A 27,929-nucleotide genomic window follows, 5' to 3' on the forward strand; every position below is an offset into this window, starting at 1 on the left:
GTACACACAGACATTAAATATTTATCCCTCTTTGTCGTCAGGCGGGTGGGTTCTTCTTTGAGTGCAAAGTGAAGTCAAGGAAGTGAACCACCAAGTCATTTGACTCAGCAACACATTCCCTCTGAGGCTGCTCTCTGAGGTAAGTAAACACCCAAGATAGAAGATTTTAGGACATCCACTATTTATAGCCTCAAAGAAAAAGCTCCGTTTTGTATAACTTTGAACATTTCCTCACTTTCCGAGATTAAACTGCCCAAAACAATCACGTCAAGTTGTTTAGGCCACATTATTCGCTTTTTAAACACCACACGCTGCTCGTGATGCCAAAAGGAGGTGGCTTCTCGTAATACGATGCAAATGAGCTGGAAACTCACAGCGTTTCCTGCAAAAAGGCACAAAACCCAGATACGCCAAACCCTTTTATTAAAATGAAAAGTGATTAGTTTTGAAATAGAAAAAGTATCTTTCAATATTTCAGCATTGGCAAAACAATGAGCGGTTGGAAATGGCACTTAATGTGAACAAGGAGCCCCCTACTGGCTGTATAACATACAAATCACAAAATAAACTATGTAGGCAAAATAAACAATTTTATCAAACAAACAAATCCTGTAAAATTACATTTTGCAGGCATGCAAATATGAAGATTGTTTATCCCCATCAGTTACAGAAGGCATTAACACGGTCTGTTTAAACTTTGGCTTCTTCTCGAAAAGTGAAAGGCAACATTTTCTATGAATAATAAAGAATAGTGTGATAATAGAAAGCTCTTTGCATAGACTTGCAAGCAGGAATTACCTTCTAATTAGTGAAAGACTTTAAAATGGAAAGGAGACATTTCCCATATTTGTTTCTTATAATCCAAAAAAATACATGAACCTTCAGTCTGGCCCTCTACAAAGTTTGATTGATATAATTTGCATAAATTATGACTCTTTATTAGTAATAACCAACATATAATCAAATGTTTTGTAAAAATGTTAATATTTTAAATATCTTGTATACGAGTATACTTTATTGCATGTAATGCTATCCCTTTAACATAAAAAGTACAAATTAAAGCAAACTATGCATCGATAGTGAATCTTAAATAGTACTCTATTGAACAAGGTGAACATCTGCAAAGTAAGAAATAACATGGCACATGTTTTTTATATTTTTCTAATCAAGCATCTTCTACATTTATAGAATATGATTTGTCATTCGTCAAAAGTCGTGTCACTAAAGAGAATAGTTACTGATTTGCTATAAGGTTTGCAGCATGCAGCAGAAGTGATATAAGGCTTAAGGTGGACGTCGCCACTGTTCTGATGGGGTGCCATCGTTTAGTCATTTCCACCACACAGCTTCAGCAGCAGCTTCTTGTAATCTCCAGAAGTATCACCCTGAGAAACACCATACGTGTCAGATCATTTAACAAATATATGAATTGGTAAAATCATGGAAGTTTTTATCAAAATTATATACTATAATAATATATTTGATAAAATGAGAATATGATGGATAAGTGTTTATTTCAGTAATCCAACTTAGACTGAGAGCCCATCTAAAGGCTCAGGAACCTTTTGCAGGTGTTCTGAATTCATTGGCTGATTAGATTGTAACACTTTGAGTCTAGAACATTACAACTTTTCATAATATTCTAATTGTCTGAGATTTTTAATGTGGGGTTTTCATCAGCTGCAAGCCATAATCATCACAATCATAAACAGATAAAGGCTTGAAATATCTGGCTTTGCATGGAATTAGCCTAGCTCATGCATTAGTTTCACCTTTTATGTTGAATTACTGACATGAACTTTTGCACCATATTCTAATTTTTGAGTTTCACCTATAATTAGAGGGACTTACAGAGATGGTGGTGTACAGAGACTTTCCATAGGCCTTCAGGTACTCCTGTCTGATGTCCAACATGTCCACCTCAGAACGGGACACCATGATACGGATCAGGGTTCTGTCCTTGGTTCCAGCTCCCTGTTTGTATTTAAAAAACAAAATGTCATGAAGTTTATCATAATATGTCCTTCATAATACAAGGAGAGAAATCTATAAAAACAAAGTGCAAAACATGCCTTCATAGACTTTTGAAGCCGTTCTGCAAAGTAGGCTGGGGTGTTCTTGATGCATTTCACTACAGGGAAAAATGTGCACAGTTTGTAAGAACAAATAAAACTACTATTAACAGGATGTTTACGCTGATACGTCAGCCAGAGGTTATAGAATTAGTTAAATTATGTTTTTAAGAGCAAGTTACCCCTAAATCCACTTTGTTTTTGACAAACTGTATAAATAAGTGTCTAATAGTGCTGAATGGTAAGTGACCTGTATTTGATATAGTGCCTTCTAGAGTTCTACATGTATTTCTCTGTCTGAGAAGTGGGGGGTGGAGAGTGCGGGGTGCATTCAGTAACTGCAGGCAAGTCCTCCTTTTGGTGCACTTTCTAACAGGAAGTGGGGTTGGAGTAAGACCCTTGTAGGGTGGCAACTTGCTCTTTAAGATGTATGTATAAATATATATGAATTTTAATGACTTGTGACTTATGATTTAGGGTGAATAGGGCTTACCCACAGCCACCATGCCGGACTCCAAATTTCCTGACATTTCCCTGCAGATACTCTTCTCAATTTCCCTCCCAGTCATCTGCTGGTACTCATGGAAAACTGAGCAGCAAAAATAACAACATTATTTTAAACATTTTAAGTTAAAAATATGATATATTTTTGGACTTTAAAAGAATCAAGATAAAAACTCTTACTAAGATGAGAAGAAACAAAAGGGAATTGCAACTATTTAGGTACCACACCTGCACGAAGGTGAGGCTTGCTGCGAGCACACAGAATGGCATTGAACTGAGACTCATCAGTCCCCACTTTATTTTCACCAGCAGCGTGTAGTTTCTGAAAGGAAACCCAGGGATGAGGTAGAAAAACAGGTTTGAAGACTTCTTTTCAAAATGTTTCAACATTGAACCTGCTTTAAGGCCAAACCTGAGCATCCTGTTTGGCCAGTGAGATGTCAACGGCCTCCCTCTCATCACGATTCCCCTGGTTCAAACAGATAAAAAATAACTTCAGCCAGGCTAAGTGCCCAATGAAAGCTTCACTTTGGATGGGCCAACCTGAAATTTGCAATTGTTTATCATTGTTTATTAGGGGGAAATTTTGCAGAAGGGTTCACCTGACAAAGAGAGACCAGGAGTCTGCGGAAGTGGCCAGAAGTGTCACTGCTGATGGCGTCCTCCAGGGTCTTTCCATACTCTGTAAAGGAAGACAACTGTTAAGGAAAACATTCATTCTCCTACAATTGGAATATTGGTTCATATTTTTAGAATTGATTATGCAGATGTACATTTTCTTTCACTTAAGCTGAACAAAGTTTTGGCTCTAAAAATATATCCCAAAATCACTCACCAGATTTATAGACTCTGTTGATCTCAAGAATCTCCGCATTAGAACGTGATGACAAAATCTCAATCAGGCAAGCTTCGTCGGTTCCTGCACCCTGAAAAAACAAACAAGAAGAAATTTAAAAAAAGCAGGTGTAGCATCCAGCAAGGGTCAGTTTAGGCAACGCCAGACCTTTCACCATCTATTCAACATCTGGTCAGAAAGGAGACACAGCGTTTCATGTGTTCCCTTTAAATGAGTCTGACTTCACACCAGCTGGGATTCACAGACTCTGCAAGTCTGAAAGATAAATAACTTTCTTTCCCAAGGTCCCATCTCTCTGCCTCCACAGAAGGAACAACTCCGGCTCGAATCAGTTGCTAAATTCAAGAATGATTTACTAAATCAATATGAACTTCTTATATGACTTATAATATAGATAATCATTAAATAAACATTTGTTTATTACTACTTATAATAGTTATAGTATAATGAAATGCTTCATTAATCTGTGCTCACTGAATGGATGTTATATTGTGTGTGTCTACTAGATCCTGCCATGTGTTCAACATGTTTTGACGACAAGGTCCTCACACCTGCATCCACACAATTACAAGCACGGTTAAGTTAGACTACAACACATAACTTGCCTTTTTAACCAGTCAGGACATCCGATATCAAAGAGGGTGTGTTTCCGAGTTGTCTTGGTAAAACATCTCCAAACTTGTCAGCCTCTGATTGGCTGTGCAAATCATAACAGCTAAACCTTAAAACTAGATCATTCTGAGAGATTCGACAGTTCTAGAGAATCGCTCAAACCGGCCATCTGTAGCAAAACCTCTTTAACCGTCAAAGACACGTCGTCAAAACCTTTTTGCACCTGCAAAGCGGATGAGCAAACAGTTCCTGCATAAACAAAGCTGATATTGTTAGACTCCTTAAGAGTCCGCCAGACGCACGGTTCCATCCTGACTGTTGTGACCCGAGACATCTCTGGACTGAAGAGTCGGTACCACGGTATTCTACAGCCCTCCGGTGCCAGAGGTCAGCAGACCCCTGCGACTTTCGAATCCACCAAGAGGGTCTCTCCAAAACGGGTGAAGTAGACATGACAGATTGTGTCTGAATGTTCTTCTGATGATAACAACTTTATAGCTTAGAGCAAAGCAAATTCTTTCCACCAGAACTCAGCTTACTTTGAAAAGGAAGCTCTGACTGACATCGCATTCACACATAGGTCACAAATAGGTTCCTTCCTCACGTTTAGTTAAATCCAATCACAGTAAATGCTTAATTAATTAGTCATGTTTTAAATTGTTTGTGAAATAAATTCTTACTTTTATAAACCCGACTCTGTTCTTGAAGTAACACGAAGTGTGGTTGATCACTGAAAAAGCAAAGAACCTAGATCTTCTGAATTAAATCCTAGAATCTTCTGATTAATTACAATAAAGAACCTAGCAGGCTGATATTTTATATTTATATAGAATATTACATCTTCATGGTCAAAACAAATAAGATCATCAATTTGCCTCCGCTACACAGGAAATTTAATTGCACGTCATTTTGTTTCATATTTGCCCTTTGATGCAAACTGAACTAAATTAGAGACTATGCTGTATTAGACTTAGCTTCCAACCTTTATAGCTGCTCTGAGCTCCGATGCATCAAACTGAGATGGGGTCTTCAACATGGCAATAACCAGATCTTCAAAGTCTCCAGTGAGCTCAGACTTCAAGTCTTTCACTAAATCCTTGAATGCATGAAAGCAAATCAAAGAATATAAAAAAGAGACAAGATTAGCTGAAACTTTCATAAATGAACAAAAACCTCATTTGTTTTATTAACACACCTTTCCATATGTGGTCTTATAGGCTGCCACCAACGGAACCCTCTGCTTGATAGTGCGATTGCCCAGAAGTTCAATAATAGCATTTTCATCAGTGCCTGTTCCAAATGTTTTGTCATTAGTACAAATTTACGCCACATAAAACTTAAACGAGGAGATAAACTCTTCAACTATGTAAACGTGTTTCTGACAAATCCAACTAGAAAGACATTAACTCACCAAAACCCTTCATTGCTTTTCTAAGAACCTCAACATCCTTCAGTGGATCAGCCCCAGGAAAGTCTTTGATGGAGCCCCGGTATCCTCTCTATAAAACCATAAAGGTTAGCAAATGCAATTTCTGAAGTTTCACAGAACGTGTTTTAATGAAAACAAGAAAATCCTACAGGAACTTGTGGAGCCTGAGGGTTGGATGGAACTCCTCCTCCATATCCAGGCATCGAGGGTCCAGTGGCAGGGGCTCCGGGGTAATTAGGCATGGGCTGGCCTGGGGCTGGGCCCCCTGGGTATCCTGGCTGAGCTCCTCCTGGCTGCAAACACAGTGCTGTTGTAATTACTCTGTACAGGTGGATACACGTCATACGAAACTCAGATAAAGTCAGTGAATACAAAACTTGTGATCTAGCTTAAGTCTGTCCATATCTTATCAGTGATTTTGCATGAGAGTTGTAAAGAGTGCAAAGTTTATGTACCGGGCCATAGCCACCTGGTGCTGCACCCCAGCCCCCACCTGAAAAACAAACATTGGCACAACAATGAAAATGTTATTCATCTCAAACATATTTGAACGGATGCAACCTCACCTGCAGGAGGCACGGAAGGGAAGCCTCCTGGACCAGGTTGTCCAGGATATCCACCAGCCTGAGGGGGAAAGCCTCCACCTGGGGCAGGGTAGCCACCAGCCTGAGGATAGCCGCCTGCTGCTGGAGGGTAGCCGCCTGCTGCTGGAGGGTAGCCGCCTGCTGCTGGAGGGTAGCCGCCTGCTGCTGGAGGGTAACCGCCAGCCTGGGGAGGGTATCCGCCTCCCTGTGGGGGGTAGCCACCTGCTGGAGGGTAGCCACCTGCTGCTGGAGGGAAGCCGCCCGCTTGTGGTGGGTATCCTCCTTGCTGTGGTGGATAACCACTTCCTGGGTATCCACCAGATTGTGGAGGGTAACCTGGGTAACTCATTTTCAGAATCTGAAAGAATATTTAAAGATGTGGTTAACTCGTTTAATCAATACACTTGCAGTGATCTCTAGTAGCCTTGTAAGCTGTATTCTGGGTACAAAAATCCTTGATGGGCCCGTTTCAGGATCTAAAAGATTGCCAGATCAGAGGAGAGAATTAGACTGCAGGATCTGGAGTTTACTTCCTTATATTTGGACATCTCGCATCTGATTGGATAACAGCAATGTGACTCTACGACTGACTCTGTTTACTTTAGAACGTTGATGTTTAAGCTCCACAAATATCACAAGCATAGAGGAGTTCTGTTGTGTTAATGAGTTGCTAATGCTAACAGTTAGCTTCTACCAGCCAAGACACGCTCTGCCATTTCCTGGACGCTAAAACAACAGCCTTCCTTGCCATGAGTCAGGATGGGCGAGTCCATGGATGTTAAGTGACAGTGTGACGTAGATCCGTCAAGCTTTTTGAGTCCTAGAGTTTCACGGTCTATTTTCTATCAGAAACTGATGCAGGAGATAGGTGTAGGAGACTATTTTCATGTCCAGCCTGCATGTAAAACTCTGAGTGACTGATAAGAAAAAATAATTTAAAAATTGCTTTTCAGTCTTCCACATATTGAAACTCATTTGATCTGATTTGTAAAATAAACTCAACTATTTTTTCCACATCTGAAACAGAACAAAAGTCTGACGTTTTCCTTTAGACTTAAAGAAACATTAAAGTCAGATGATGATGATGATGACAGCGAGGAATGATGCTGCTTCAGTTTTCATGAGAATTTGCTAGAGTGAAGAATGAGTGATGCAAGTTAGGGTGAAACATCAAATCTAGAAACATAGAAGTTGCGCTGGTATTTTTTATTTGTTTTATTACTTATCCGTTTGGGCTGATTGTTACACTTTAAAACACAATTTCTATTAATTTTCTTTCTTCTTTGGGCAGACAACTCAGAAAATTATTTCACAAAAATTGAAAAGTGACATGTTTAACTGTTTTGCACTTTGTGACCTCAGCCTGGTTCCTTCCTAATAATTCCGCAAATTCTAACAAGTTCCCTTTATGTTTTTGAGAATATACTGTATGGTTAAAAGCTGCAGTTGGGTACGGCCATATGCTGCACACTAGTAACAATTAGAAAATGGCTCTCCTTAAAAGCTAGGCTTCAATTTCATTGGTTATTTATTTTCAAATGCATTTATTTGGATTTTCCATCTTATTTAAAACACTTATTGATTCTCTGCATCATACTTGATTCACTGACCTGCTTTCTTTTGTTATTCCCCGGTTTAAAAAAAGAAGCAGGGAAATGTGCTTTTTGTGTTAAAGCTACTCTGGTCTAGAAAAATCTACCCAAAGATTTAAGGTAAATTTCAACATCTGGATTATTTTCCAATTAGATCTATAATATGTTATGCTGAGTGCAGACTTGCAATTGTTTCACCTCCACTGCCTAATAGCATTACCATTCCCTAATTATTGCAATGTCATTTTGCAATGCTTGGCTTCATGTGTATGTGTACAAGTCAAAAAATGTTGTACATGCCACAATAGAATGTTTTCTTTTTTAGTTTGTGACTCGTGTTCTAGATTTGCCTTTTTAATTTACTCTGCTATCTTGCTTTATTTGGTTGTAAGGTAAGAGGACCCGAGATGGCTCATCTCAAGCGGTTTTAATTCTCCTGAAATAAAGTCAATAAATAAATGAATCAAAATAAAATGCCAGCATATGAGGCTCACAGCAACACACTGAGAGTAAAAAGAACAATGAACTAGTTCGTTTTAAGATGTGTGAACTGAACGTTGAACTAGCTCATACATAAATGGATCTCTAAACACTGCAAACTGGTTTCCATAGATTTTCATAAACACAAGCCTACTATGGTAGGGCAACACCCACTATGAGTTGTCTGAATTAACTTCAACGCCTCTGGTCATTCTCTATGAAACGAAATCCTTATATAATAAGTAACTTACTGTAAATTCAATCAGGGAAAGAAATGTTAGTCAGCACAATGAAAAGTCCAAAACGGCGTTTCAGCTGTTGTCTTCAAAGTACGGGTCAGTGGCTTAGATTACAGACTGTTAAGAGGTTTTTTCGTTTACTTTAGGAAAATCTAACGAGGCTTTGCCGAACCCAGCGCGCCAAATACACGCTGAGTCACACATGTTAAGGTAAAGGTGAGTTCTGCGAAAGGCGCTGGGGGCACTCCCTTCTGCTTTTCAACGTTATTTATAAATTCTCTGAAATCACGCGTGAGACTTTTACGTGCCCTCGTAAACTCCATGATTGTTCTCCGCAGACATTTACAGCCAGCAGATGTCTGAGGAGCGTGTGAATAAATAACACTACTACTCATATTTAGCCCTTGCTTTTGTTGTATGACATTGAACTTGGAGTTCATTCTCTAAATTCAATGTCATACAACAAAACGCAAGATGGTGTACTTTTTAGTTTTAATGAAACACCTTTAAAGGGCAAAAATCCATTGACAGCATCACGGGCCTGTTGTTCCTCAACTTGCTAAACAGTTTGGTGCGGTAAAAGTTAAATCCATTGAGTAGCTTTCAGCGTCTACGATTACAATGTACACGCAATGGTCCGTAAAGCTGTTGCCCAATGTGTCCCGAGAACTGCGGGGGAAATAACGAAACAGCGGTTTGCTAACTCTACATAATACCTCCTGGTTGATGTTTAGCATTTAGCGTCGAGTTGTTAAAAAGGAGAGTACAGGTACAAAGTTCAACAGAATCGTTGTGATTTTTAAAAACAATTCCTTCGGCTGCTGCTTCTGCGCCGAGGCCAATTTAATCAGCCAGGCAAGGCTAATTCCCCACATTCCTCAATACGGAAATGGACTACAAATCATCACATCAGCTAAATGCTTTGCTGAAAAGTCCGAAAGCACAACAAATACTTTTTTACTCGATAGTAATATGGAAAATATACAGAAGAGGTAACTTACTTGTCAAATTCGGACGTGAAATCCAGGAAGAACAGAGCTAAGCTGAGCGAAAGGAGACAGCCTGGAGGTGGGTGGGTCCTCCGAGTCTGCATCATCCCAGGAACAACCATTGGTCACAAGGCCGACATAACAGAGGCTGTGGTTTACAGCCCTCTATCTACGGTTTCCATTCGCTCTCATTGCTAATCGGGGACACACCAACATATTCTGTTATTAAAGCGTATGTTTTCCCTACAACATCATGTATGAATGATGACATTTATTCTTTAAACTTAGAACTCGGTTTTTTATTAACTTATTCTCTTAATAGGGCATGAATAGTCCAGGTGAACTAAAGATAGAGGTTTCAGACAGGATGGTGTCTAAAGACCTAAACTAAAAACCTCTTACGTTTTGATCCATGTGAAGCACTTTGTGATTCTATGTCTGATAAGTGCTATATAAATAAAATGTACTTACTTATTCTATTTCACTCAAACTCATCCCCTGTACATTAAAACAACAACCTTGTTTTTTATTATTGATAACTCACTATTTTCTTGAAATCATTATTTCCTACTTGATAGGGCTGTGTGAAAACTTTGATTCAAATAGTTTTTTCCAAACTGTTTGGCAAGAGAAAGATTAAAACTTTCCTAAAATACAATACATTCCGAAATCAGCTTCACTATCAAATATGACCACTAGATGGCAGACGTTTGTTAGAAAGGAGGGGTTTGGGAAAGGCGACATTTTTTAAACAAACTTTACAAACAAGAACAAAGATACAACCATTAGATTCTTTAAAACTTTTCACAAGCTACACGACTCTAAATTTAATACGTTTTGAATATCTTCCCTTGCCACCCCAAATACGCAGAACAATGTTTAGGCATCGACAAACTCTTGAAAGAACTCATGAAGTACCATGAAGTATGTATGTCGATAAGTACCACCTATTTGTGTATAGCAAGCCATTCTAAGATCTAATGAAATCGTCATGGAAATCAAAGATTTTCTAAAATTAAAAACGTTCTGGACAAAATTTTTTTTACATAAACAATTTAAATCTTCAAAAGTTAACATAAATCCTGATTGTCACGTTAAGATTAGGAGGCTTGGACCCAAAATGCAAGAACCAGAAACACACAGGCTGGAGCAGTTGCAAAAATAAGAATCCTTGGTTTTTGGAGGCACGACAAAAATCCTATAAAAAAACCATGAGGCAACAAGAACAACGCTGACAAACGACAATGTTAACAAATACTGAGACGCAAGACTGGGTTATATATATACACGGGCTGGGTGATTAAGGGAATTGGGCACAGGTGAGACTAACTGAACTGAGAGGAGGAGCAGAACGGGGCAGGGGAGGAAACCAGACCTAAATGGGAAAGGAAACACAATAAACTCAAGGGAGATACAACCTAGATAATCTAAACGTAACATGAGGGAACCCTGCGGGGGCTGGGGGCCACAGGGACGCAGAACTTGACAGATTCTTCATGGATTGTCTATTTATTTCATTTTTTTTATTTAGAACATTTTGGGTATATCATTTTGTTTGTCATAAATTTGTTTAGTTTCTCCTGCAGATTTTCATAATTCATCACATCTAGAGTAGATTTCTTTTTTTATTAAGGGAAAAATGCAACAATGTGATATTTTATTTTCATGTGGCTATTAAACGAAAATAATACACATCTGACTAGATATATATCTTTTCCAGTTTATGGTTATTTCGTTTTGTTACTACAGATAATTTGGCATAATTACATATATACAAATTCAGTTAATAAAACTATTAATAAACGTGAAGGTTTACATTTCGGGCATTATGGAGGACCCTGAGGATCCTGATTATATGATAAATCGGCTTACTCCATACGCAACTGACTCCTGATCCGCTTCAGTCTTTCGCATTCATGCTCTGCTTCCAGTGCGCCACCCGTTTCTAGGATCCTGTCGGGCTCCTCTCAGCAGGATCACACCAGTCAGCCGGAGCACAGGGATGACTACAGGACTTCAGGTGGTTCAGAAACTCCAGCGGTGGTGCTCCATACCCGAGACGAGATGATGTCTGCCATAGAGACCGGTGTGTACCATCCTGCCCAGCTGCTCAGCTGGGTCTACATGTCCTTGCAAGACGCGCCGAGTAGCGCTTTTGATTCCTTCAAAGTCGAATCGGACACTTCAGCTCGGGACGTGAATGAGCGAAGCGCAGCTGATTTGGGCTCCAACTATCTGAACAACTTCTTGCAACTTAACAGTGAGGTATCACCAAGCTGCACGCAGTATAGATACAATTACTAAAACAATTACTAAAACTTAACAAAACACAATTTCCTGAATCATCCTAAAAAAGATTCTCAGGATCTGATCGCTATACAGTAACTTCAACCTCACCTGCATGCCTTTCTGGGATCACAGTTTACCGAGTGTGTAGAATATTAATATGTTTCTTGTATCCTGATTTAGTGCCCGAGTGTGTTCTGATGTCAGTGTTCAGCTGGAAGCAGGATGAGAAAGTTATTAAAAATTTTAGAGTTCACCCTGACTCGCCTCTGCATGGTCAAAACTCAAAAGAGCCTGCAGTGTTGATTTAACACTCTCAAGATGAGTAGATTAATGAAAATTAAACATGTTTAAATAAGACATCAAGCATAAAAAGAAGAAGCATGTAAATGATCACATTTCACTTTAAAGCATCTGCAGTGATGCAGTTAACTGACATTTCTAAGCAAACTGGTCTCCATGATTTCCCAGCTGTGCCATAGCGCCCATCTCCTCCACATGTACAATGATGCCGATTATGTCCTGCCAGTGGGACCAGTTAGAGGAATGCGTGACAATGACATTCTGTTCTGATGAGGAAATGGACACCATTGGTTCACACAGCAAACACAGCAGAGCTGAACATCTGCAGAAATCAGATACGCGTCAGTGAGACAAACGGGAGAGTCAGTGATGGACTGATGCATAAAATAGTCTCTTATCGTAGAATTACAACTAGTGCTCCTCAGTTTATTTATTTGGAATTCAGTTTTGATATCAGCTCCAACTGACTAAAAACAATGTCATCAACAACAAAAAGAATTTTGCTTTTCTTTTATCTTTCCTTCAGAATGGTACACACTTTCATACAAACTCATGTGTCTCGCACCATTGTTTCAAAAGTAAGGGAAGTAAAGATGACAGAAGGAACACAAGAACACGGGTGGTGTCAGGTAGCTTCTGTGAGGAGGACTGAGTTACGACAGCAGTTTGTTTGATTGCGGCGTGTGTTACGACCCAAACATGGAGTAGCTAGCACGGAGTAGTTAGCGCCAGGTGTGGCCAACACATGATTAGTATAGGAGAGTCAGGCAGAGATTGAAATGAAACAAGGCTGAGACGATGCTTCAGAGTAAGATACAGTTGACCGGGCTGAAGCTTGATCTTGAGGTTATGTGGTCAGTGAGGAGGAAGGGCGGTGGTCGGAGGTTTGGCAAAGAATTGAGCAAAGTCATGGTACTATAGAGGTATAAGTCTGACGTCCTGAGGTTCCTTGCCCAACGCCCCGGCGGGCGGGGAGGGCTTTGGAGGTGTATAGGTATGGCAGTGGGGTACCCAGTTCAACAGACGGTCTGTAGCCTAGGAGATGTGCAGGTCATTGACTTGGAGCCAAGGGTGGCCCATGATGAGAGGTGTGGAAGGGGCCATGATGAGGAAGAAGCTGAGGGCCTCATGATGTGTTCCCACACTCATTTGGACCTCCGGGGTCTGGTAGTGGACTGGGAAGAGATGGAGTGGTCCTCCATCCACCGAAGTGACAGGAATGGCCTGGTTGAAGCCAGTAGCAAGGAGCTGGAGTTGGGAGGCGAGGTGCTGGTTTATGAAATTGCTTGCGGCTACTGAATCCAGTAAGGCGTCCAGATTGTTGGGACCCTGCTCCCTGGAAGGTGATCTTTATGGTGTTGTGATGGTTGGGAGGAGAAGACAGAGATGCAGGTAAGGTCCCCAAAGCCTTATCTGGGACCTGCGTTTTCCAGTCTCAGAGGGCAGTGAGTTTGGTGGTGGTTGGAGGATGCACAGTAGGCCTTCTCGGTAACGTCGGCTCATCTTCCCAGGAGATAGATGGCCCAACTACATAGGCTCATCATGGGGTGTTCCGTGGTGGTCTCTGAGGTTGGTTGAAGGAGCTGGTTAGGGAGCAGTGTGGACCTGGAAAGACAAACTGAGGCTGAGGTTGTGCCAGGACCTTCCGTTCAATTTGTAGAGCGAGATCAGCCATGTTGTTCAGATTCTTGGGAACCTTGCAACCAACCATCTTGTCCTGGATGTAGGTGACCAAGCCAGCTTTGAGAGCTGCATCGCCTCATTGTAATTTGGCAGCGGCTGTTTGGAACCAAGACACATAGTTGCTGACATCATGGGTTCCCTGTCGTAGCTTCAACAGCTGGGTCTTGGCCCCGACCTCATTGCTGGGTTGCACAAAGACTTTGTGTAGCTCCTTTACAAAGACGGTGTAATAATTGCAGGTCGGTGAATGGTTGTTGTTGAGGGCTGCAGCCCCATCCTGGGCCCGGCCGGTTAGCAGGGCAACCCTGGAGCGGGAGGTGGTGTAGCGGGAGGGCTGGCACTCGAATAACATGTCCAATGCGTCCAACAAGCCATCTGGGCTGCCTTTTCTGCTCTGCTCTGGGAGGCCGATGTGAGGGGCCTCGCTCACTGCTGTGGTGTGACGCTGGAGAGCGACAGATAACTGGAGAACCGTCTCTGTCAGAGACTCAAGCTTGCTGCTTTGTTGGTCCATCAGCATGCGGAGGTGTATTACTTCCTCCTGAAGGCACGCAAACTCTGGTGGGTCACATGTTTGAGACTCAGTCATTCTGTCAGGTAGCTGCTGTGAGGAGAGGACTGAGTGATGACAGCAGAAATTTGATTGTGAGGTGTGTTACGACCCAAACAGGGAATAGCTAGGGCCAGGTGTGGCTGACGCGATTAGTACAGGTGCGTCAGGCAGAGCTTGAAAGGAAATAAGGCTGAGCCAACACTTCAGAGAAAGAGACAGTGACTTACTGGTAGAAGTCTTGATGATCGTGATGAAGAGCAAAAGGCTCTACTAACTCGTGGCTCGGATAAAGGTGATACGATGACTGTGCTGGCAGGAGTGCTGGACTTCTGTATATACTCCATGCAGTGATGTGAAGGCGGACATCTTTTGGGTGGAATGATGGGTAATAGAGCTCTAGCAGGTAGATCAGTGCGCCGGAGGGCACTGGCGGGTGGAGGACGTGACAGGTGGCATCAAAAACACATTTAGATAGTTTTCAATGATATCCTAACATGCTTTGGCAATGTTTTGCTATGTGGTTCAATTTCCAAGCGTAATTAACTCCCTGCTTGGACAGATGACTCCCATAGCAGCTCTTCTCTCCTTTTATAGCAGCTCTGTCAGCCCACATTTTCTTACAAAATAATCCTTATCCTAAAGGTTTATGTATGGGGCAGACAGTTTTATTCAAAGTGACTTACAAAGTAATGATTGGGCCTGATTTTAGGCATTCATACAGTAGTCTAGGTTGACTGGTCTCACAGTTTATTCTCTCATTAAGGTTTAGTCACAGCTGCATGGTTGGTAGCACTGTTGCCTCACAGCAAGTGGGTTGCAGGTTCAGATCCCAGCTGCAGTCTTTCTGCATGGAGTTAGCATGCATGCTGGGTTTTATCTGAGTACTCTGGTTTCCTCCCACAGAAAAAACAACAACATGAATGTTAAGTTAATTGGTGACTATCCCGTGACAGTCCCGTGTGTGTGACTGGTGTCCTCTGTAAGTCCCTGTGATGGACTGCTGAATTGTTCTATAAGAACTTTGTGTCTTTAGAATAAGGCCTGTTGGTGATCGAAATGGAACAGGAAATTTTCCTGTTCTAAATAAAAAATTCACCAATGCATTTTCTCTCTTTTTTAAATAAAATTTTGAAATGTTCCAAGTAGTTTTTGACATCTTAAATTCTAAATCAATAATGTAAAAATAAAGCTCTCTGCCTTCCAGCTATGTAACAGTTTTACCAGTGATGTATCATCTTGTTTCCTCTTCTAGGTCCTGAGCAAAAATTTCTACAAGGGATCTTCTCCCTACGGATCCCTCAGTAACATCGTGGATGGCCTGAATTCTCTGGCAGACCACTTCTCAGATCTGTCCCTGTCACCAGAGACACAGAAACCCAGCAAAAGGCCTCCGCCCAACTACCTGTGCCACCTTTGCTTCAACAAAGGACACTACATCAAAGACTGCCCTCAGGTGAGCTGCTCTGCAATGCTGCACATCAGGCAGGAGCAGATCTATGACTGCTTAATGTGAAACAGCTGTGCGGTGTGTGGGCCATACTTTAAAGTGCTGGGTAGAATGTATGAAGTGCTACAAGTAAAAGAGAAACACATCAAGAGGATTCTGTGACATTTAATTATGAATGAACTCCACATTGAATCCCCAGGCTTCTTCACTTTTGTAGCGATTTGTTCAAGATTTTATTTGACTGATTTCAAACTCTAAAATCTAGTGTAACAGTATAATGTTGGCATTATTTGTTTTTTGTGTGTGTGGCATAGATTCCTCAGCACGTATTTGAATAAATGTAGCAGGGCAGTGCAGTCAGTAATGAGCAGCAGATGCCAGACTGGATCTGGAAGTGGGGCTTTAATGAAAGATGATAGGTTTCTCTTTGGAAATAGGAATGACCTCTACTCCACGCATGAAAGAAACATCAACACAGCTTTACGTGCAGCTGTGCTTCCTCATTGATCATGCTCAGAGAGACAAACCTGAAATTTGTTAGATGTAATGGAAATCATTACATGAACGGTGGACTAGATGGGTGAATAAAAAAAATTTCTCTGCTCTAGTTTCAACTTTAAACATAATAATTTCTCCTGTGGACTCATCTCAGACAGTGCATCGTCTTCTGATTGTTAGCGGCTCCACACAGAGAAAAATGAGAATATCAGTTCAGTTCAAGAACTCAGGGCCTAAGGGTGTGGTTAAAATGCCCACACACACACACACACACACACACACACACACACACACACACACACACACACACACACACACATTTTCACTGGCGCATGAAGGGCATTTAACAGCATTTTATTGGTGGAATTGAGCCCATATCCCCCTTATAGGTGTGGTTGACTGAATTTTTTTTTAATTTTTTATGTTTTTTTCTGATTATAGTCTGTGTTTTTCATGCAGGCTGAACATGAAAATAGTCTCCTACACCTATCTCCTGCTGTGATGTCGCAGACTTGGCCTGCTGAGACAGGTGTTTGTGGGCTTTTTTATGCCCTGAGTACTACCTGCAAGGCATTCATCCCTTCTAGATACCACTGTTAAAGTATTGATTAAATGAGTAATTCACATCTATACAGGCAAATGGGTAAAATAGTAATTATTTTACACAAAATCAGGCTTCAAAATGGCCAAAGGACTCTTTAGTATGTTTATTTTATTAGGAAGACACATGATACCTTTATGAAGGCCTAAAGTGATAAAAAGTGAAAAAAAAAAACAAAGATTCTTGTACATTTTAGTTTGGTTTTACAGGATTTTAAGTGATGAGTTGATGCCATAAGTCATGGCAAACTGGAAGTTGGGAGATTTGCGTCAGAAGGACATTAAGACATCAAAATATGACTCTTTGTTGCAGACACATCTTTCGAAATGTGCTAAATCTGGAAACAATCTCTGTGTTTGTTGCTCAACTTCTCTTATAGAATGCTGTCAGATTTTACCATGTGTTGTTAATATGTCAAATCAAAGGACACAATTGTGGAGCTGCTGTCGTGATGGAGCATCTCTTCACTTGAACGTTCCTTTGAGGCTGCAATTAAAGAACAGTCTGCTTTTTGTTCCTGTTTGCTAGCATTTTCAGACATTTTGAGACAAAACAAGTCTGACTGAGAATCTATTACGTTTGCAAATCTCATATTGCTCTTGCTGTTGTGTCTGTCACATGACCACATGTGCTCAAGCTTCAACAGCTTTTCCAATTAAATGCCTGAACTGGAGGAGATGGAAGAGCATGAGTAGTGACAGTAAGACAGTATGGTGGGAAGGGACTGGAATAAATAAGTAAAGCTTTGTTTCTGTGAAGAGGCCGTAGAACCAAAGGTCAGGAAGTCAGGCTGTATTGTTCGTGCTGCTCTGTTGGCTGGAGTCATCTCCATCTCCGAAGCAGATATCGTAACCCAGAGAGCAGCTGCTCAGACACTGTGTGTTTCTGGAAACACTGGGCAGGACGGGAAGTGGGTGTGTGTCTTTACAGTTACAGTTTAATCATGTTTGAATGGAAGGGAAAGGCCCGCTTCAATAATCACTTTGGACAGGGGAAATTCTAATAATTGCTGGGATAACAGAAGGAATTCCTTGATTTATATTTGGTCTTTGAGAATGAGCAAATCTATTTTTAGCTTTGGCGTGTCTACAGTGTTGTTTGGAAAGTAATTTACAGATAAAAAAGAATGATCACATCTTCTCACACATAATTCAAAATCCCCAGTGTCTGATTCGTGCTTGTAGGATACTTTTTTAATCTTGCACTCCCATCAACAGCGGCTTCAGAGTGATTGATGGCCTATTTGCTTTTGTATATGCCTATTGACAGTGATTTTAATAGTGAACTCATGTCAGTACTTCTAGATGTCCAGGATGATCTGATGGTTGCTGGTTTCATTCTCTTTTGTTGGATTCTCCCCAGTTGTCTCACCAGATGTTGACATGTTTGCTTCCTTTACTTTCTGGTGTTTGCTTCTGACTATTTTTGAGTTTTAGTAATTAAATTATTTTTTAAACCCTACCTGTCAGTCTCTTCGGGTTTTCTTAATCCATCCATATCCTGAGAGCCATGAAGGATTGTATTTTGATAATGTAAAATCAAATTGGAGAAGGTGGCAACTGCAATTTTTGGAAAATATTAAAGGTCACTAAATTGAAAAAACACTGAATCTCTTAGGGTAGAACGCATTCTCCAGGTCAGCAAGGAGGTCCTGCCTCAAATGGAGGAGTTTAAGTACCTCGGGGTCTTGTTCACGAGTAAAAAAAATAATTGATCAGGAGATTGATAGGCGGATTGGTGCTGTGTCTGCAGTGATGTGAGCTTTGTATCGGTCCATCGTGGTGAAGAAAGAACTAAGCTGGAAGGCGAATCTCTCAATTTGCCGATTATCGATCTACGTTCCTACACTCATCAATGGTCATGTTTATGTTTATCTATTTAGCAGATGCTTTTGTCCAAAGCGACTTACAAGTGATAATCGGCATGTTGCCCTTGAGGCTAACAACAACAACAACAACAACCAATTTCCAGTCAGTTGTAGGTGGCAGTGAGGCAGCATGATGAATCATGGAGAGGAGGGAACCAGGAGTGGACAGTAGAGAGGGGGACAGGTGCATGGAGGGTGCTAGTTTAGAAGATGCTCTCTGAAGAGCAGGGACATGACCTTTGGGGTAGTGTATGAGATCACGGATACGAGTGGCCAAAATGAGTTTTCGCCGCAGCGTGTCTGGGCTCTTCCTTAGAGACAGGGTGAGAAGCTTGTCATCTGGGAGGGGCTTGGAGTAGACCTGTTGATCCTCCACATCGAGAGGAACCAGTTGAGGTTTTTTTGGGCATGTCCTATCGGGATAAGACCTAAAGAAGGCCCCAGGACATGCTGGAGGGACTATGTTTCTTGTCTGGACTTGAAACGCCTTGGGATTCCCCCGGAGGAGCTGGCCCAAGTGGCCGGGAGAGCGAAGTCTGGGCCTCTCTGCCTAGGCTGCTGCCCCTGTGACCCGACCCTGGATAATTGGAGGAAAATGTATGGATGAAAATCTGATAACATTTGTTGCTGTACTGTTCTGTCGGTCGCACATTACATTTATCTGCCGCTGGTGCTCTTAGCAAACATTGAAAATGTAAAGTAATCATCATTAACTTGCAAAAGAATAATTAAAGGGTTTATTCTATAGTTTTTCAGTGCAGAAGAAAAAAAAAGAGGTACAGAGCTGAAGCACAGCAGAGAGGGACATGTCCTGTTAATGCTGTCCTTCTGCTTGGTGAACTTCATTTTTCACACACATTAAAATATTTTATAAGGGATATTGCTAAACCTGTAATGAAATTTGTTTAAAAAAATCTTTTTTCTAAACCAGTTTGGAAATCGCCTCCTGTTTTGTGGTGTTCTATGAGTTCATTCACAAACTTCAATATTACTCATTATTTGATTTATTTTTCTAAATCTGTGAAGTGAAAGTAATGCCACATTTTTTCAGTTTCATACTTACAAATATATATTTTATACTTACAGTATATAATGGCTAAAAATAATAAATATTACCATACACTGATTCATTTTGTAAACAGCATGAAAAACCGCACCTTATTATTTTTTTACACAGTAGAAACAAGCTTTGGCCTTGAATTAAATAATAGTTTGAACTTTAATTTCTAATCAATATTAACAGAATCCACATCTTAGACTGGACCTCATATCTCCATAGTGTAAAGCTAAATGTGCAGCTGGAGGACATCCTGCAACACAAACTGATTTCTGTGGCTTTGGTTCTTTTTGTTTTCACTGTCTTATCTCTCAGCTGTACACTACCTGTTTGCTTTAGGCTCAAACATCTGCTGAAGACAAGCAACAAGATAGAGGAAACCCTGGAATGCAGCTTAGAATGCATCCTTTAGACAAACGGTGCCTCAAAATGCTCCTGAGCTAAAACTTTCTGTGCTTGCATCTTTTAAATATGACATCACTTTCTTGGCATCTTAACTGATTTCAAGTTAAAGTTTTTCTTTTTCTTTTTTCTAAGTAAGTGACAGAAAGGAAAAGAGAATCTAACTGCAACTGACAAGTTGACCCATTTTATATTAAAAACATGCATGACATATTTTTATTGTTATTATTTTCTTACTACAGAGGTTTAACCGCTCCATACGTTTATTCTTTCTGTGCTCATAAAGTTGGGAATATTTGTGCTTGTTGATTGTCTGCCAGCCCACCTGACTCTGCCATTCACTCTTTGTGAAACATAATGCTGGTTTACAGCTGTAAATGTCGTCAACCAGACCACAGCTTAGTCAGACTCCGGACTGAGCTCAGCATTGGCAACGAATCCTCCCCCCAATAAAAGCAGCGAAAACTGTGGGAGAAATAAGCCCCAAGAAGCATAATGTGCAGAAGCGTATGTGTGGGAATCAATCTGCTGGTTTGAAACACTCTAAAAGGTAGGCGAGATGGGTTAAAAATCTGGAGCCTTTTCAGCTTTCAAGTGTTTAAATTCAAACATAATTGTTCTGGGACCAAGAGGAAATGGAGAATGGAATATTACTCATATTTCTAGTTAAAATGTATTCTCTGATTGCTTTAAGGGGTTCTTCAGCACCCCCCAAAATGGGTTAGAAACTACTATGGTCACATTGACAATTCATGGACTTGTCAATCTCGGCTCGCGACGGGGAAGGCTGTTGAGGATTTAGCATCCAGGAGAGAACAGAGCACATCTCGGCTAGCAGAAGCTAACAGTTAGCTTTAGCAACTCCACAACAAGGCACAACTCCTTCAGGTTCGTGGTATTTGTGTAGATAACACATTACCATTTCAGAGCAAGCAGTCAGTCATGTTGCAGTTTGCCAAGAAACAAGAAAAAATATTCCAAAGCTTGTCGCGTTCAGCTCAACTTTCCTCTAGTTAACTACTTCCTGAAACAGGATAATCGCAGCTTTATCACCACAGAGATTGACTCACAAGCCATTCATTTATACTAGAGACCATGTGTTGAAAAAAACAAGTGAACTTGGCCTTTAAGATTTTGTAAAATTTACTTCTGTATGTAAACACGCACTAAACAGAACCTTCTGGTTCTGGAAGGCCAAACAGAAAGTGGATTTGTTTCTGTAGATGAAAGGTTATTATGCTGATAGGTGAAAATTTACCCTTTTGGTACATTACAAAATCTAATTCTAGTTCTTTTCAAAAAGAACCCTAGAATCTTCTGATTAATCTTCTGATTAAACATTCAAAGATCAATCAGATTGATATTTCATATTTATATAGAAAATCACATCTTATTGGTCATAATTCATGTGTTTAAATTCCACTACAATTTTTTAAATCTACTGTTTGAATCAAATAGGTTTGATTATTGAATTCGTATTTTAATTTACTTACAAGACTTTGATAAAGCAGGGGTAGGCAGTCCTGGTCCTCGGGTGCCGCTATCCAGCATGTTGCAGTTGTTGCTCCAGCACATCTCAGTGGTTGAATCCTCTGTTCACCAGGTTATCAAGCTCAGCAGAAGAATCTTAAACAACTAATTATTCAAATCAGGTGTGTTGTTCAGGGAAACAGTTAAAATATACTGAAAAACAGAACAGGACCCAGTTTGCCCACCCATGTGCAAAAGAATCAGAACCAGTTATATAATATAACTTTTTTACTTTACGCTTTCCATAAATAAGTAAAAAAAAGATTTCAAATGAAATGAGAAGTAGAAATTATTTTAAAAAATGTAGAACTAGTAAGTAAATGCTTTAGTTTTATGCAACATAAATCCCTTGTGGAAATAAAGTCTTAATTCTGACAACTGTGTTCCTGCAGTAATTTCTGCATTAGCTCATGCTATTAAAACCCCCAATAAATAACATATTTTACACAATTAAATGTATAGGTAACTGGAGTGATAGTAGAAGTCTAGATCACCGTGAAAGGATTCCAGTTTAGGCTTTTAAGCATTGTTTGCTTTGGTAACAGCTGGGTTTCTCTGTGATGCTGTGGGGGTCTGATACAAATTAAACCCAGCGAGAGAGAGTGAGCACTCTGGGTTTGTTAGTGTTGAGTAATTGACCACATGGTATCCAGTGGGATTTTTTCTAACCAGGTTGGGTGTCTCATGAGAGCGCGGGAGTGGAGGAGAGAGTGAAGGAGAAAGGAGGGTTGAAGGGAGGGGGGTGAGGATTTCGAGTGGTCCATTGTTTGTCCTGATGGCTTCCAGATGATGGCAGCCGCCTCCTGGGCCTCTCTCATCAGGCTACAAGGATCTTGTCCAAATGTATCTACTGCAGCTTTAAAATCTGGCATTACATCACTCTGTGTACTCTTGAGCTGAGAATAAAGAATATAGGTGGTGGCAGTTGAGATGATGAGTGAAACTGACATTAATTTGTCTTAAAACAGCAACAATTAGACTGGTATTGGTTTTGTAATGGGACAGATTAATGATCTAATTAGAAAGAAATGTCCAGCCACAAAATCTGAGTCCTTAGTGCTTTTGGAGTTAGATTACTCATTCATAGTCTGAAAGTCACATCAGAATTGATGTTTGTGGGTTTTGCTATATTCTGATTGTTTCTCCTCTGGCTAGTGCTGTCAGGTTGTCACGTCTGTGGTGAACCATAAGTCACAGAGAGTAACTTCTGATCATATTTAGCATGTTCTCCTACTCCTCTCTAGGTTAACATGTAGGTCTGGACCTCTTTACACACAGGTCATTAACAGATGGGCCTCAGCAAATAATAACATTTAGAACAAATGCTAATCTCTACAGGTTATTCACATGCTTGATGTTAGCATATCAGCCTACTAATCAGAACCCAAAGCTATGTGCTAATATAGTTAGCATGACATCTGTCGTTGAAATGGTTCTGTTGGGTTAGCAGAACCCATTGTCGCAATAGCAGCAAAAACTGGTAAACGTTGTTTAAAAAGTTGGTTATGTGAACTGTTCTTTTAAATAACCGAACCTTTCACTGATGGTGGAATGAAAGTTGTGTTTGACACAGAAATGATTCTGTTTAGGGCCTTTTTCATCTGCTATCTCCCGGGAAAGCCTTTACGCCACCTTACTGCTGCAGTCAGATTTGTTCACCATAGCTACTGTCACTTTCTTTGTTCTTATCTAGATAAGACATGATGTAGAAAGACCCCTAATGTGTGAGGTGGCGGTGGTGTGTAATGTACTTGGATGGTTTGAAAACATCTTTCCTCCTGCACCACTCAGTCTTTCCTGCTTTCCACAAGCTGTCCTAAAACTGCCAGGTCAAAAGTGTCACTTGAATTTTGGTGTGACATTGCTCATGGGTTTCCAGTGGAAACTCCAACGTGTGCAATGCCCCCTGATGCCCTGTTGGCTCCGGAGTCTAGGTACAGTTTGTTTTGTTTGTTCTGAAGAGTGAAAGCTGTTTCCTCCCTCAGGAAGATGGTCATCTGTCCGCTCCCCCTGCAGGCGCCTGAGAACGCATGAGCCGCCGTCTGATGTGACCTCCGCGTGGTGGCTGACTGTTGCAAACTCAAGGCTGATAAAAGCTTCATTGTGTCTTTAAACGGCCACTGACTCTGGCGGTTGGTCCCTCAGAAACATTTTGAGCAGATGTTCTCCTGGAAACGGCTAAAATGATCTGTGGGATGTCTAGAACTTGCTGCACACACAAAACAATGCTTGACATGATGCAGAATCAGTTTTAATTTTAATGTGTCCTACTTTACAAACTCGGATGTCGCTAATTGAAAACATTCTGATCAAGATGGTTGCTTTTTTCATTCAGCTTTTTTTTTTGTGGGGAATGAGTTTAGCATTTAGTCATGTTAAAAAAGTGCAGAGTTCGTCTGGGTTTTATTTCCTCCTTGCTCAGATCTTCACGTTGTGATTGGTGAAATGGGGCCAGCTGGGAGGGATGACTGAGGGCCAGAGGTATTTGTCCTATGGCAGAAGGGCCCCTCCTATTGGCGAGGTCCCCTTCACGGCCCCGCGGGAGCACAGCTGGAAGCAAGGAGTTCATTTCAAATGGGGAAGCTGAAACCATTTTTCCTCCAACAAATAAATCACACCAAACGCTACATTTGCATCTGCTCGGGATGAGTTAAAGTGTTTACCATGACTTCATAGCTAACCTGTATGTAGAAAGAGTTTCTACGTAGAATCTAACTCTCATCAGACAGTGTTTTAGGCTTGTATTGAGAAGCTATAAATAATTATTTTATTCTGGAGCAACAGCCGGACTCTCTTGACCACCAACAGGGCTGCTATCACTTCCTGTTGCAATCACGCAGAGCTTTGAATTGGCTCATGGCCAAAGAAACTAAACAGGTCAGTCTTCATACAAAAGTGGTGAAAGGGAAAAGCAAAAATGTTTGCAAAGCTGTTAAAGGATTGCATCTCTCAGCTGGGCTTCACACAAGCCCAATAATGCAGAAATGGTGTTTGATATGGTTATTTTTATAAGCTTCAAGTGGTATTTCTCCTTTAAACAAAGCTGAAGAGAGCTCCAGATTTACAAACGACTTCACAGGAAACACCCATTAAATACTATGACTTTCTTAACACGATTAATCCTTTCCAGGCTCGACCTAAAGGTGAAGGTCTGACTCCGTATCAGGGAAAAAAGAGGTGTTTCGGTGAATATAAGTGCCCCAAATGCAAGAGGAAGTGGATGAGCGGGAATTCCTGGGCCAACATGGGACAAGAATGCATCAAGTGCCACATCAACGTTTACCCTCACAAACAGGTAACCGTGTGTCAGAGCCAAGGGGAACCAGAAAGCAGGTCTTACCCAAATCAGATGTGCTCCATGGGGTTTCCTTGGAGCTTTAATTGGGCCCCTCTCACTGTTTTGGATTATATGTGCTGTCAAATCCTTGCAGGAAAGCTGCGCTTCACCAAACTTAACACACACACTGTGTGGTTTTATGCTGTTACTATATGACTGGTTGTAGTTTGACTCTTGAGGCCATGAGCTATACTTCAATTTTCTGTAACTTTAGAAGAGTTGTGTTTTTCCTGAAAAAGAATGCTTTTATCTTTGGATTAGAAATATTTTCTTTTCTGTGCACCTTAGTCTGTGTGAATGATTTCATGAAACTTGAGGAACAAGATGAAAGTTTCAAAATAAACAACAAGGGTAAATTGATCCTGAGATTTGGAGCCACTTTTCAATGAATTTGATCACCTCAAAATTTGTAGATGGAATTTGAAACATTTGAGGGAAAATCAGATTAGTCACCCTAATTACTAAGGCCAGCTTTGTGGTAGATGAGCAATAGGAAGCCTAAGTCACATCCATCTAATTCCTAACCAAAGGTCCCCTACTGCCCCCATCAAATAAATTAATAAAAAAAGGATAAAAGTTATTTTCTGATTCAATTCAATTCAGTTTATTTATATAACGCCAAATCCCGACAGGAGGCGTCTCAACGCACAACCTAAACATTCCAATACAGTTAATTTCATTAATTCAACCAGTGAAAAGTTAAAGAGCAAGTCACCCCCTATCAGATTCTTACTCAACTCCCACTTCCTGTTTGAAAAATGCAACAAATGCTGTTGCCTAGCAGACCGAGAGGGTGGAGCCGCTAACAAATACACACACTCACGACATTGTGACATTATAATGTACCATCTAACATCATAGTGTACCTCTTAGCCAATAGCGACGGCAGATTTAAATTCAAATGCAGTGCTGAGTTTTTACCTGATGACGGTGCAACACTGACAGTTTTAGGCAGAATATTTAAATTTTAACTAAGAAGCACTAAAGTGCCAAATTATTGACTACACGTGTCTGCAGCACGATCAGACACTCATTTATATAGTTTATCAGCAAAAAAATGTTGATTTGGAGTGGCTTGCTCTTTAAGGAACCCAGCAGAGTCTTTACAGCAATCCTCATACTAAGCAAGCATGTAGCAACAGTGGAAAGGAAAACTCCCTTTCAACAGGAAGAAACCTCAGTACGAGCAGCCATCCACCACGACTCACTGGGGATTGAGCAGACACACGCACACCCCTACACACACGCACAGAAAAACACACTGTATATACCAAGTAGTGTTTCTGTTGCTACATTGTGATTTTAGTAGATATTCTATTTAGTTAGATTAAAAGTTTATTGTCTTTAAGTGAATCTATAATTGTTTATTTTTATTTTATTTAACCCTTATTTAACCAGGGAAATCCTTAGATCAAGTCTCTTTTGCGAAGGTGCCCTGGCCAAGAAGGCCGCCATAAAATTTTCATATGAAAATACAGTTTTTATAAAAAAAAAAACCTGTTCATAAAAACAACAAAAGTAAAAACATAACATTTTGACATTACAAAGGTTCAACCAAAGTTAGTAGATAACATATATGTGTATACATATACAATTACATGCACACACACCCACATGTGTATGTATAATTAATTCAACAGGAGAACTAGTAGTAGCACATTCCATGTTAAAGAAAGTAAAATGTTATCAGGAGAGGGAGAATATTAAGTGGTTGGCAGCAGAGATCCTGTTTGATGTGTGCCATGGATTTAACATATGTCGGTGAATTTTAGAGACACATTTTGATACCAAGAAACTACTTCACAGATTTAATCGTTTACTGAAGGTCAGTCAGTTTAGCACCAAAAACCCCACTCGTGGTTTTCATTATATATGCGTTTCTAATAAAATGCTAACAAAAACACAATCATCATAAATCTTTAAGCATGGGTTATTTGCCCAAATGTTTTTGCATTTACACTGTGTGTGTTTGTTAGCTAACTTTCTCATAATCCACAGGAAGGATTTTAAAGAAACTTGCAAAAATGAGTTATTGGATGCTGATCAACAACTGACTAATCTTTCAAGTCAGTCCAATTCAAGATGGCTGCAGCTAATCAACCTTAGCCAAGAACAAACAGCCATGGCCCAGTCAGTTGTGTAGCTTAATGTTAAAACAGCTTTGATATAAATAAAAAAGTGATGGTGTCGTTATATTTGAAAAGGAAAATATTTTTGTGGTAAGCCAACATCTTCTGTTCTCACAAGGCTAACAACTCTTCGTCTGCTGGCTGCGGACACTGAGGGGACTGGGGTTTGATTGTCAAACATCTTTGTGATTTATTGAGCTATCGATATTGGGACTGTTGATATTTAGAACTTAATCAAATGTTAACTTCTGAATTGGTGACTAAAGCCCTGAAATATTCAGAATGTGTACATGAACTCATCATTGGTGCAAACATTTCTATCTGTTGTTTTTCTTTCAGAGACCTCTGGAGAAACCGGATGGCTTGGACGTCTCAGACCAGAGCAAAGAGCATCCACAACACCTGTGTGAAAAATGCAAAGTCCTCGGCTACTACTGTCGCCGCGTTCAATAGCACCCCGTTACCCCTGGAGCGGCAAGGATTAACGTTCTAAACGTGATGTTTTTGTACTGTAATGAATCTTAACAAACATAATCTTTCCTCAGAATAAAAGGCTCCCTCTGGGTGACGGTCGTACGCTTTTAAGCATCTTGGCGATTTTTAAGTGAAGTCTTTTCTACGAACCAAAAGCTGTGAATGAAATGTTGGTTCTGGTTTTTTTTTTTTTTTTACACTGAACAAATTTTGAAATAAATTTCTTACAAGTCTGTATATTTAAAATAACTCACTGTAAATGTAATCATGCGTTTTCTGTATAAATATGCAAATCTTTACTAAAAACAGCTATGCAGTATTATTATAATTCTGTTCCATGTTGGTATTATCAGTACTGGTTGGTACATTGCTTTTGAATATATCTAAAGCCATATATTTTGTAGA

The 27,929-nt window shown here is 40.3% G+C and overlaps 2 protein-coding genes across 3 annotated transcripts; one reads left to right on the forward strand and one right to left on the reverse strand.

The window, feature by feature from the left end:
- Positions 1 to 406: 406 nt before the first annotated feature.
- On the reverse strand, positions 407 to 9,508 carry anxa11b (annexin A11b). Of its 2 annotated transcripts, none has more exons than XM_015963058.3 (15): positions 9,370 to 9,508; positions 6,040 to 6,415; positions 5,929 to 5,966; positions 5,623 to 5,766; positions 5,456 to 5,543; positions 5,240 to 5,334; positions 5,027 to 5,140; positions 3,412 to 3,502; positions 3,179 to 3,258; positions 2,989 to 3,045; positions 2,805 to 2,898; positions 2,566 to 2,661; positions 2,073 to 2,131; positions 1,852 to 1,974; positions 407 to 1,385 (listed from the first exon to the last, which is right to left on the reverse strand). In XM_015963058.3, exons 2-15 carry the CDS (start codon positions 6,404 to 6,406, stop codon positions 1,326 to 1,328), a joined length of 1,506 nt encoding a protein of 501 aa, XP_015818544.1. In that variant the 5' UTR covers positions 6,407 to 6,415; positions 9,370 to 9,508; the 3' UTR covers positions 407 to 1,325. The 2 variants fall into 2 exon arrangements, with proteins under 2 accessions (XP_015818544.1, XP_015818546.1); XM_015963060.3 differs by lacking the exon at positions 9,370 to 9,508 and adding an exon at positions 8,381 to 8,535.
- Positions 9,509 to 11,275: 1,767 nt separating this feature from the next.
- LOC107387844 (zinc finger CCHC domain-containing protein 24) lies at positions 11,276 to 27,718 on the forward strand. The gene is made up of 4 exons (XM_015963062.3): positions 11,276 to 11,622; positions 15,435 to 15,635; positions 24,715 to 24,879; positions 27,390 to 27,718. Exons 1-4 carry the CDS (start codon positions 11,422 to 11,424, stop codon positions 27,501 to 27,503), a joined length of 681 nt encoding a protein of 226 aa, XP_015818548.3. The 5' UTR covers positions 11,276 to 11,421; the 3' UTR covers positions 27,504 to 27,718.
- The last annotated feature ends 211 nt before the right edge of the window (positions 27,719 to 27,929 follow it).

The sequence above is a fragment of the Nothobranchius furzeri genome, chromosome 16 (genome assembly GCF_043380555.1).
Source record: "Nothobranchius furzeri strain GRZ-AD chromosome 16, NfurGRZ-RIMD1, whole genome shotgun sequence".
NCBI lineage: Eukaryota > Metazoa > Chordata > Actinopteri > Cyprinodontiformes > Nothobranchiidae > Nothobranchius > Nothobranchius furzeri.

Coding starts and splice junctions, on each gene's coding strand:
- LOC107387844 (XM_015963062.3), top strand. CDS start 11,422: ATGATGTCTGCCATAGAGACCGGTGTGTACCATCCTGCCCAGCTGCTC. Junction 11,623..15,434: donor TCTTGCAACTTAACAGTGAG/GTATCACCAAGC, acceptor TTCCTCTTCTAG/GTCCTGAGCAAAAATTTCTA. Junction 24,880..27,389: donor ACGTTTACCCTCACAAACAG/GTAACCGTGTGT, acceptor TTTTTCTTTCAG/AGACCTCTGGAGAAACCGGA.
- anxa11b (XM_015963058.3), bottom strand. CDS start 6,406: ATGAGTTACCCAGGTTACCCTCCACAATCTGGTGGATACCCAGGAAGT. Junction 5,544..5,622: donor CTCAGGCTCCACAAGTTCCT/GTAGGATTTTCT, acceptor ATGGTTTTATAG/AGAGGATACCGGGGCTCCAT. Junction 2,899..2,988: donor TGGCCAAACAGGATGCTCAG/GTTTGGCCTTAA, acceptor GTTTCCTTTCAG/AAACTACACGCTGCTGGTGA.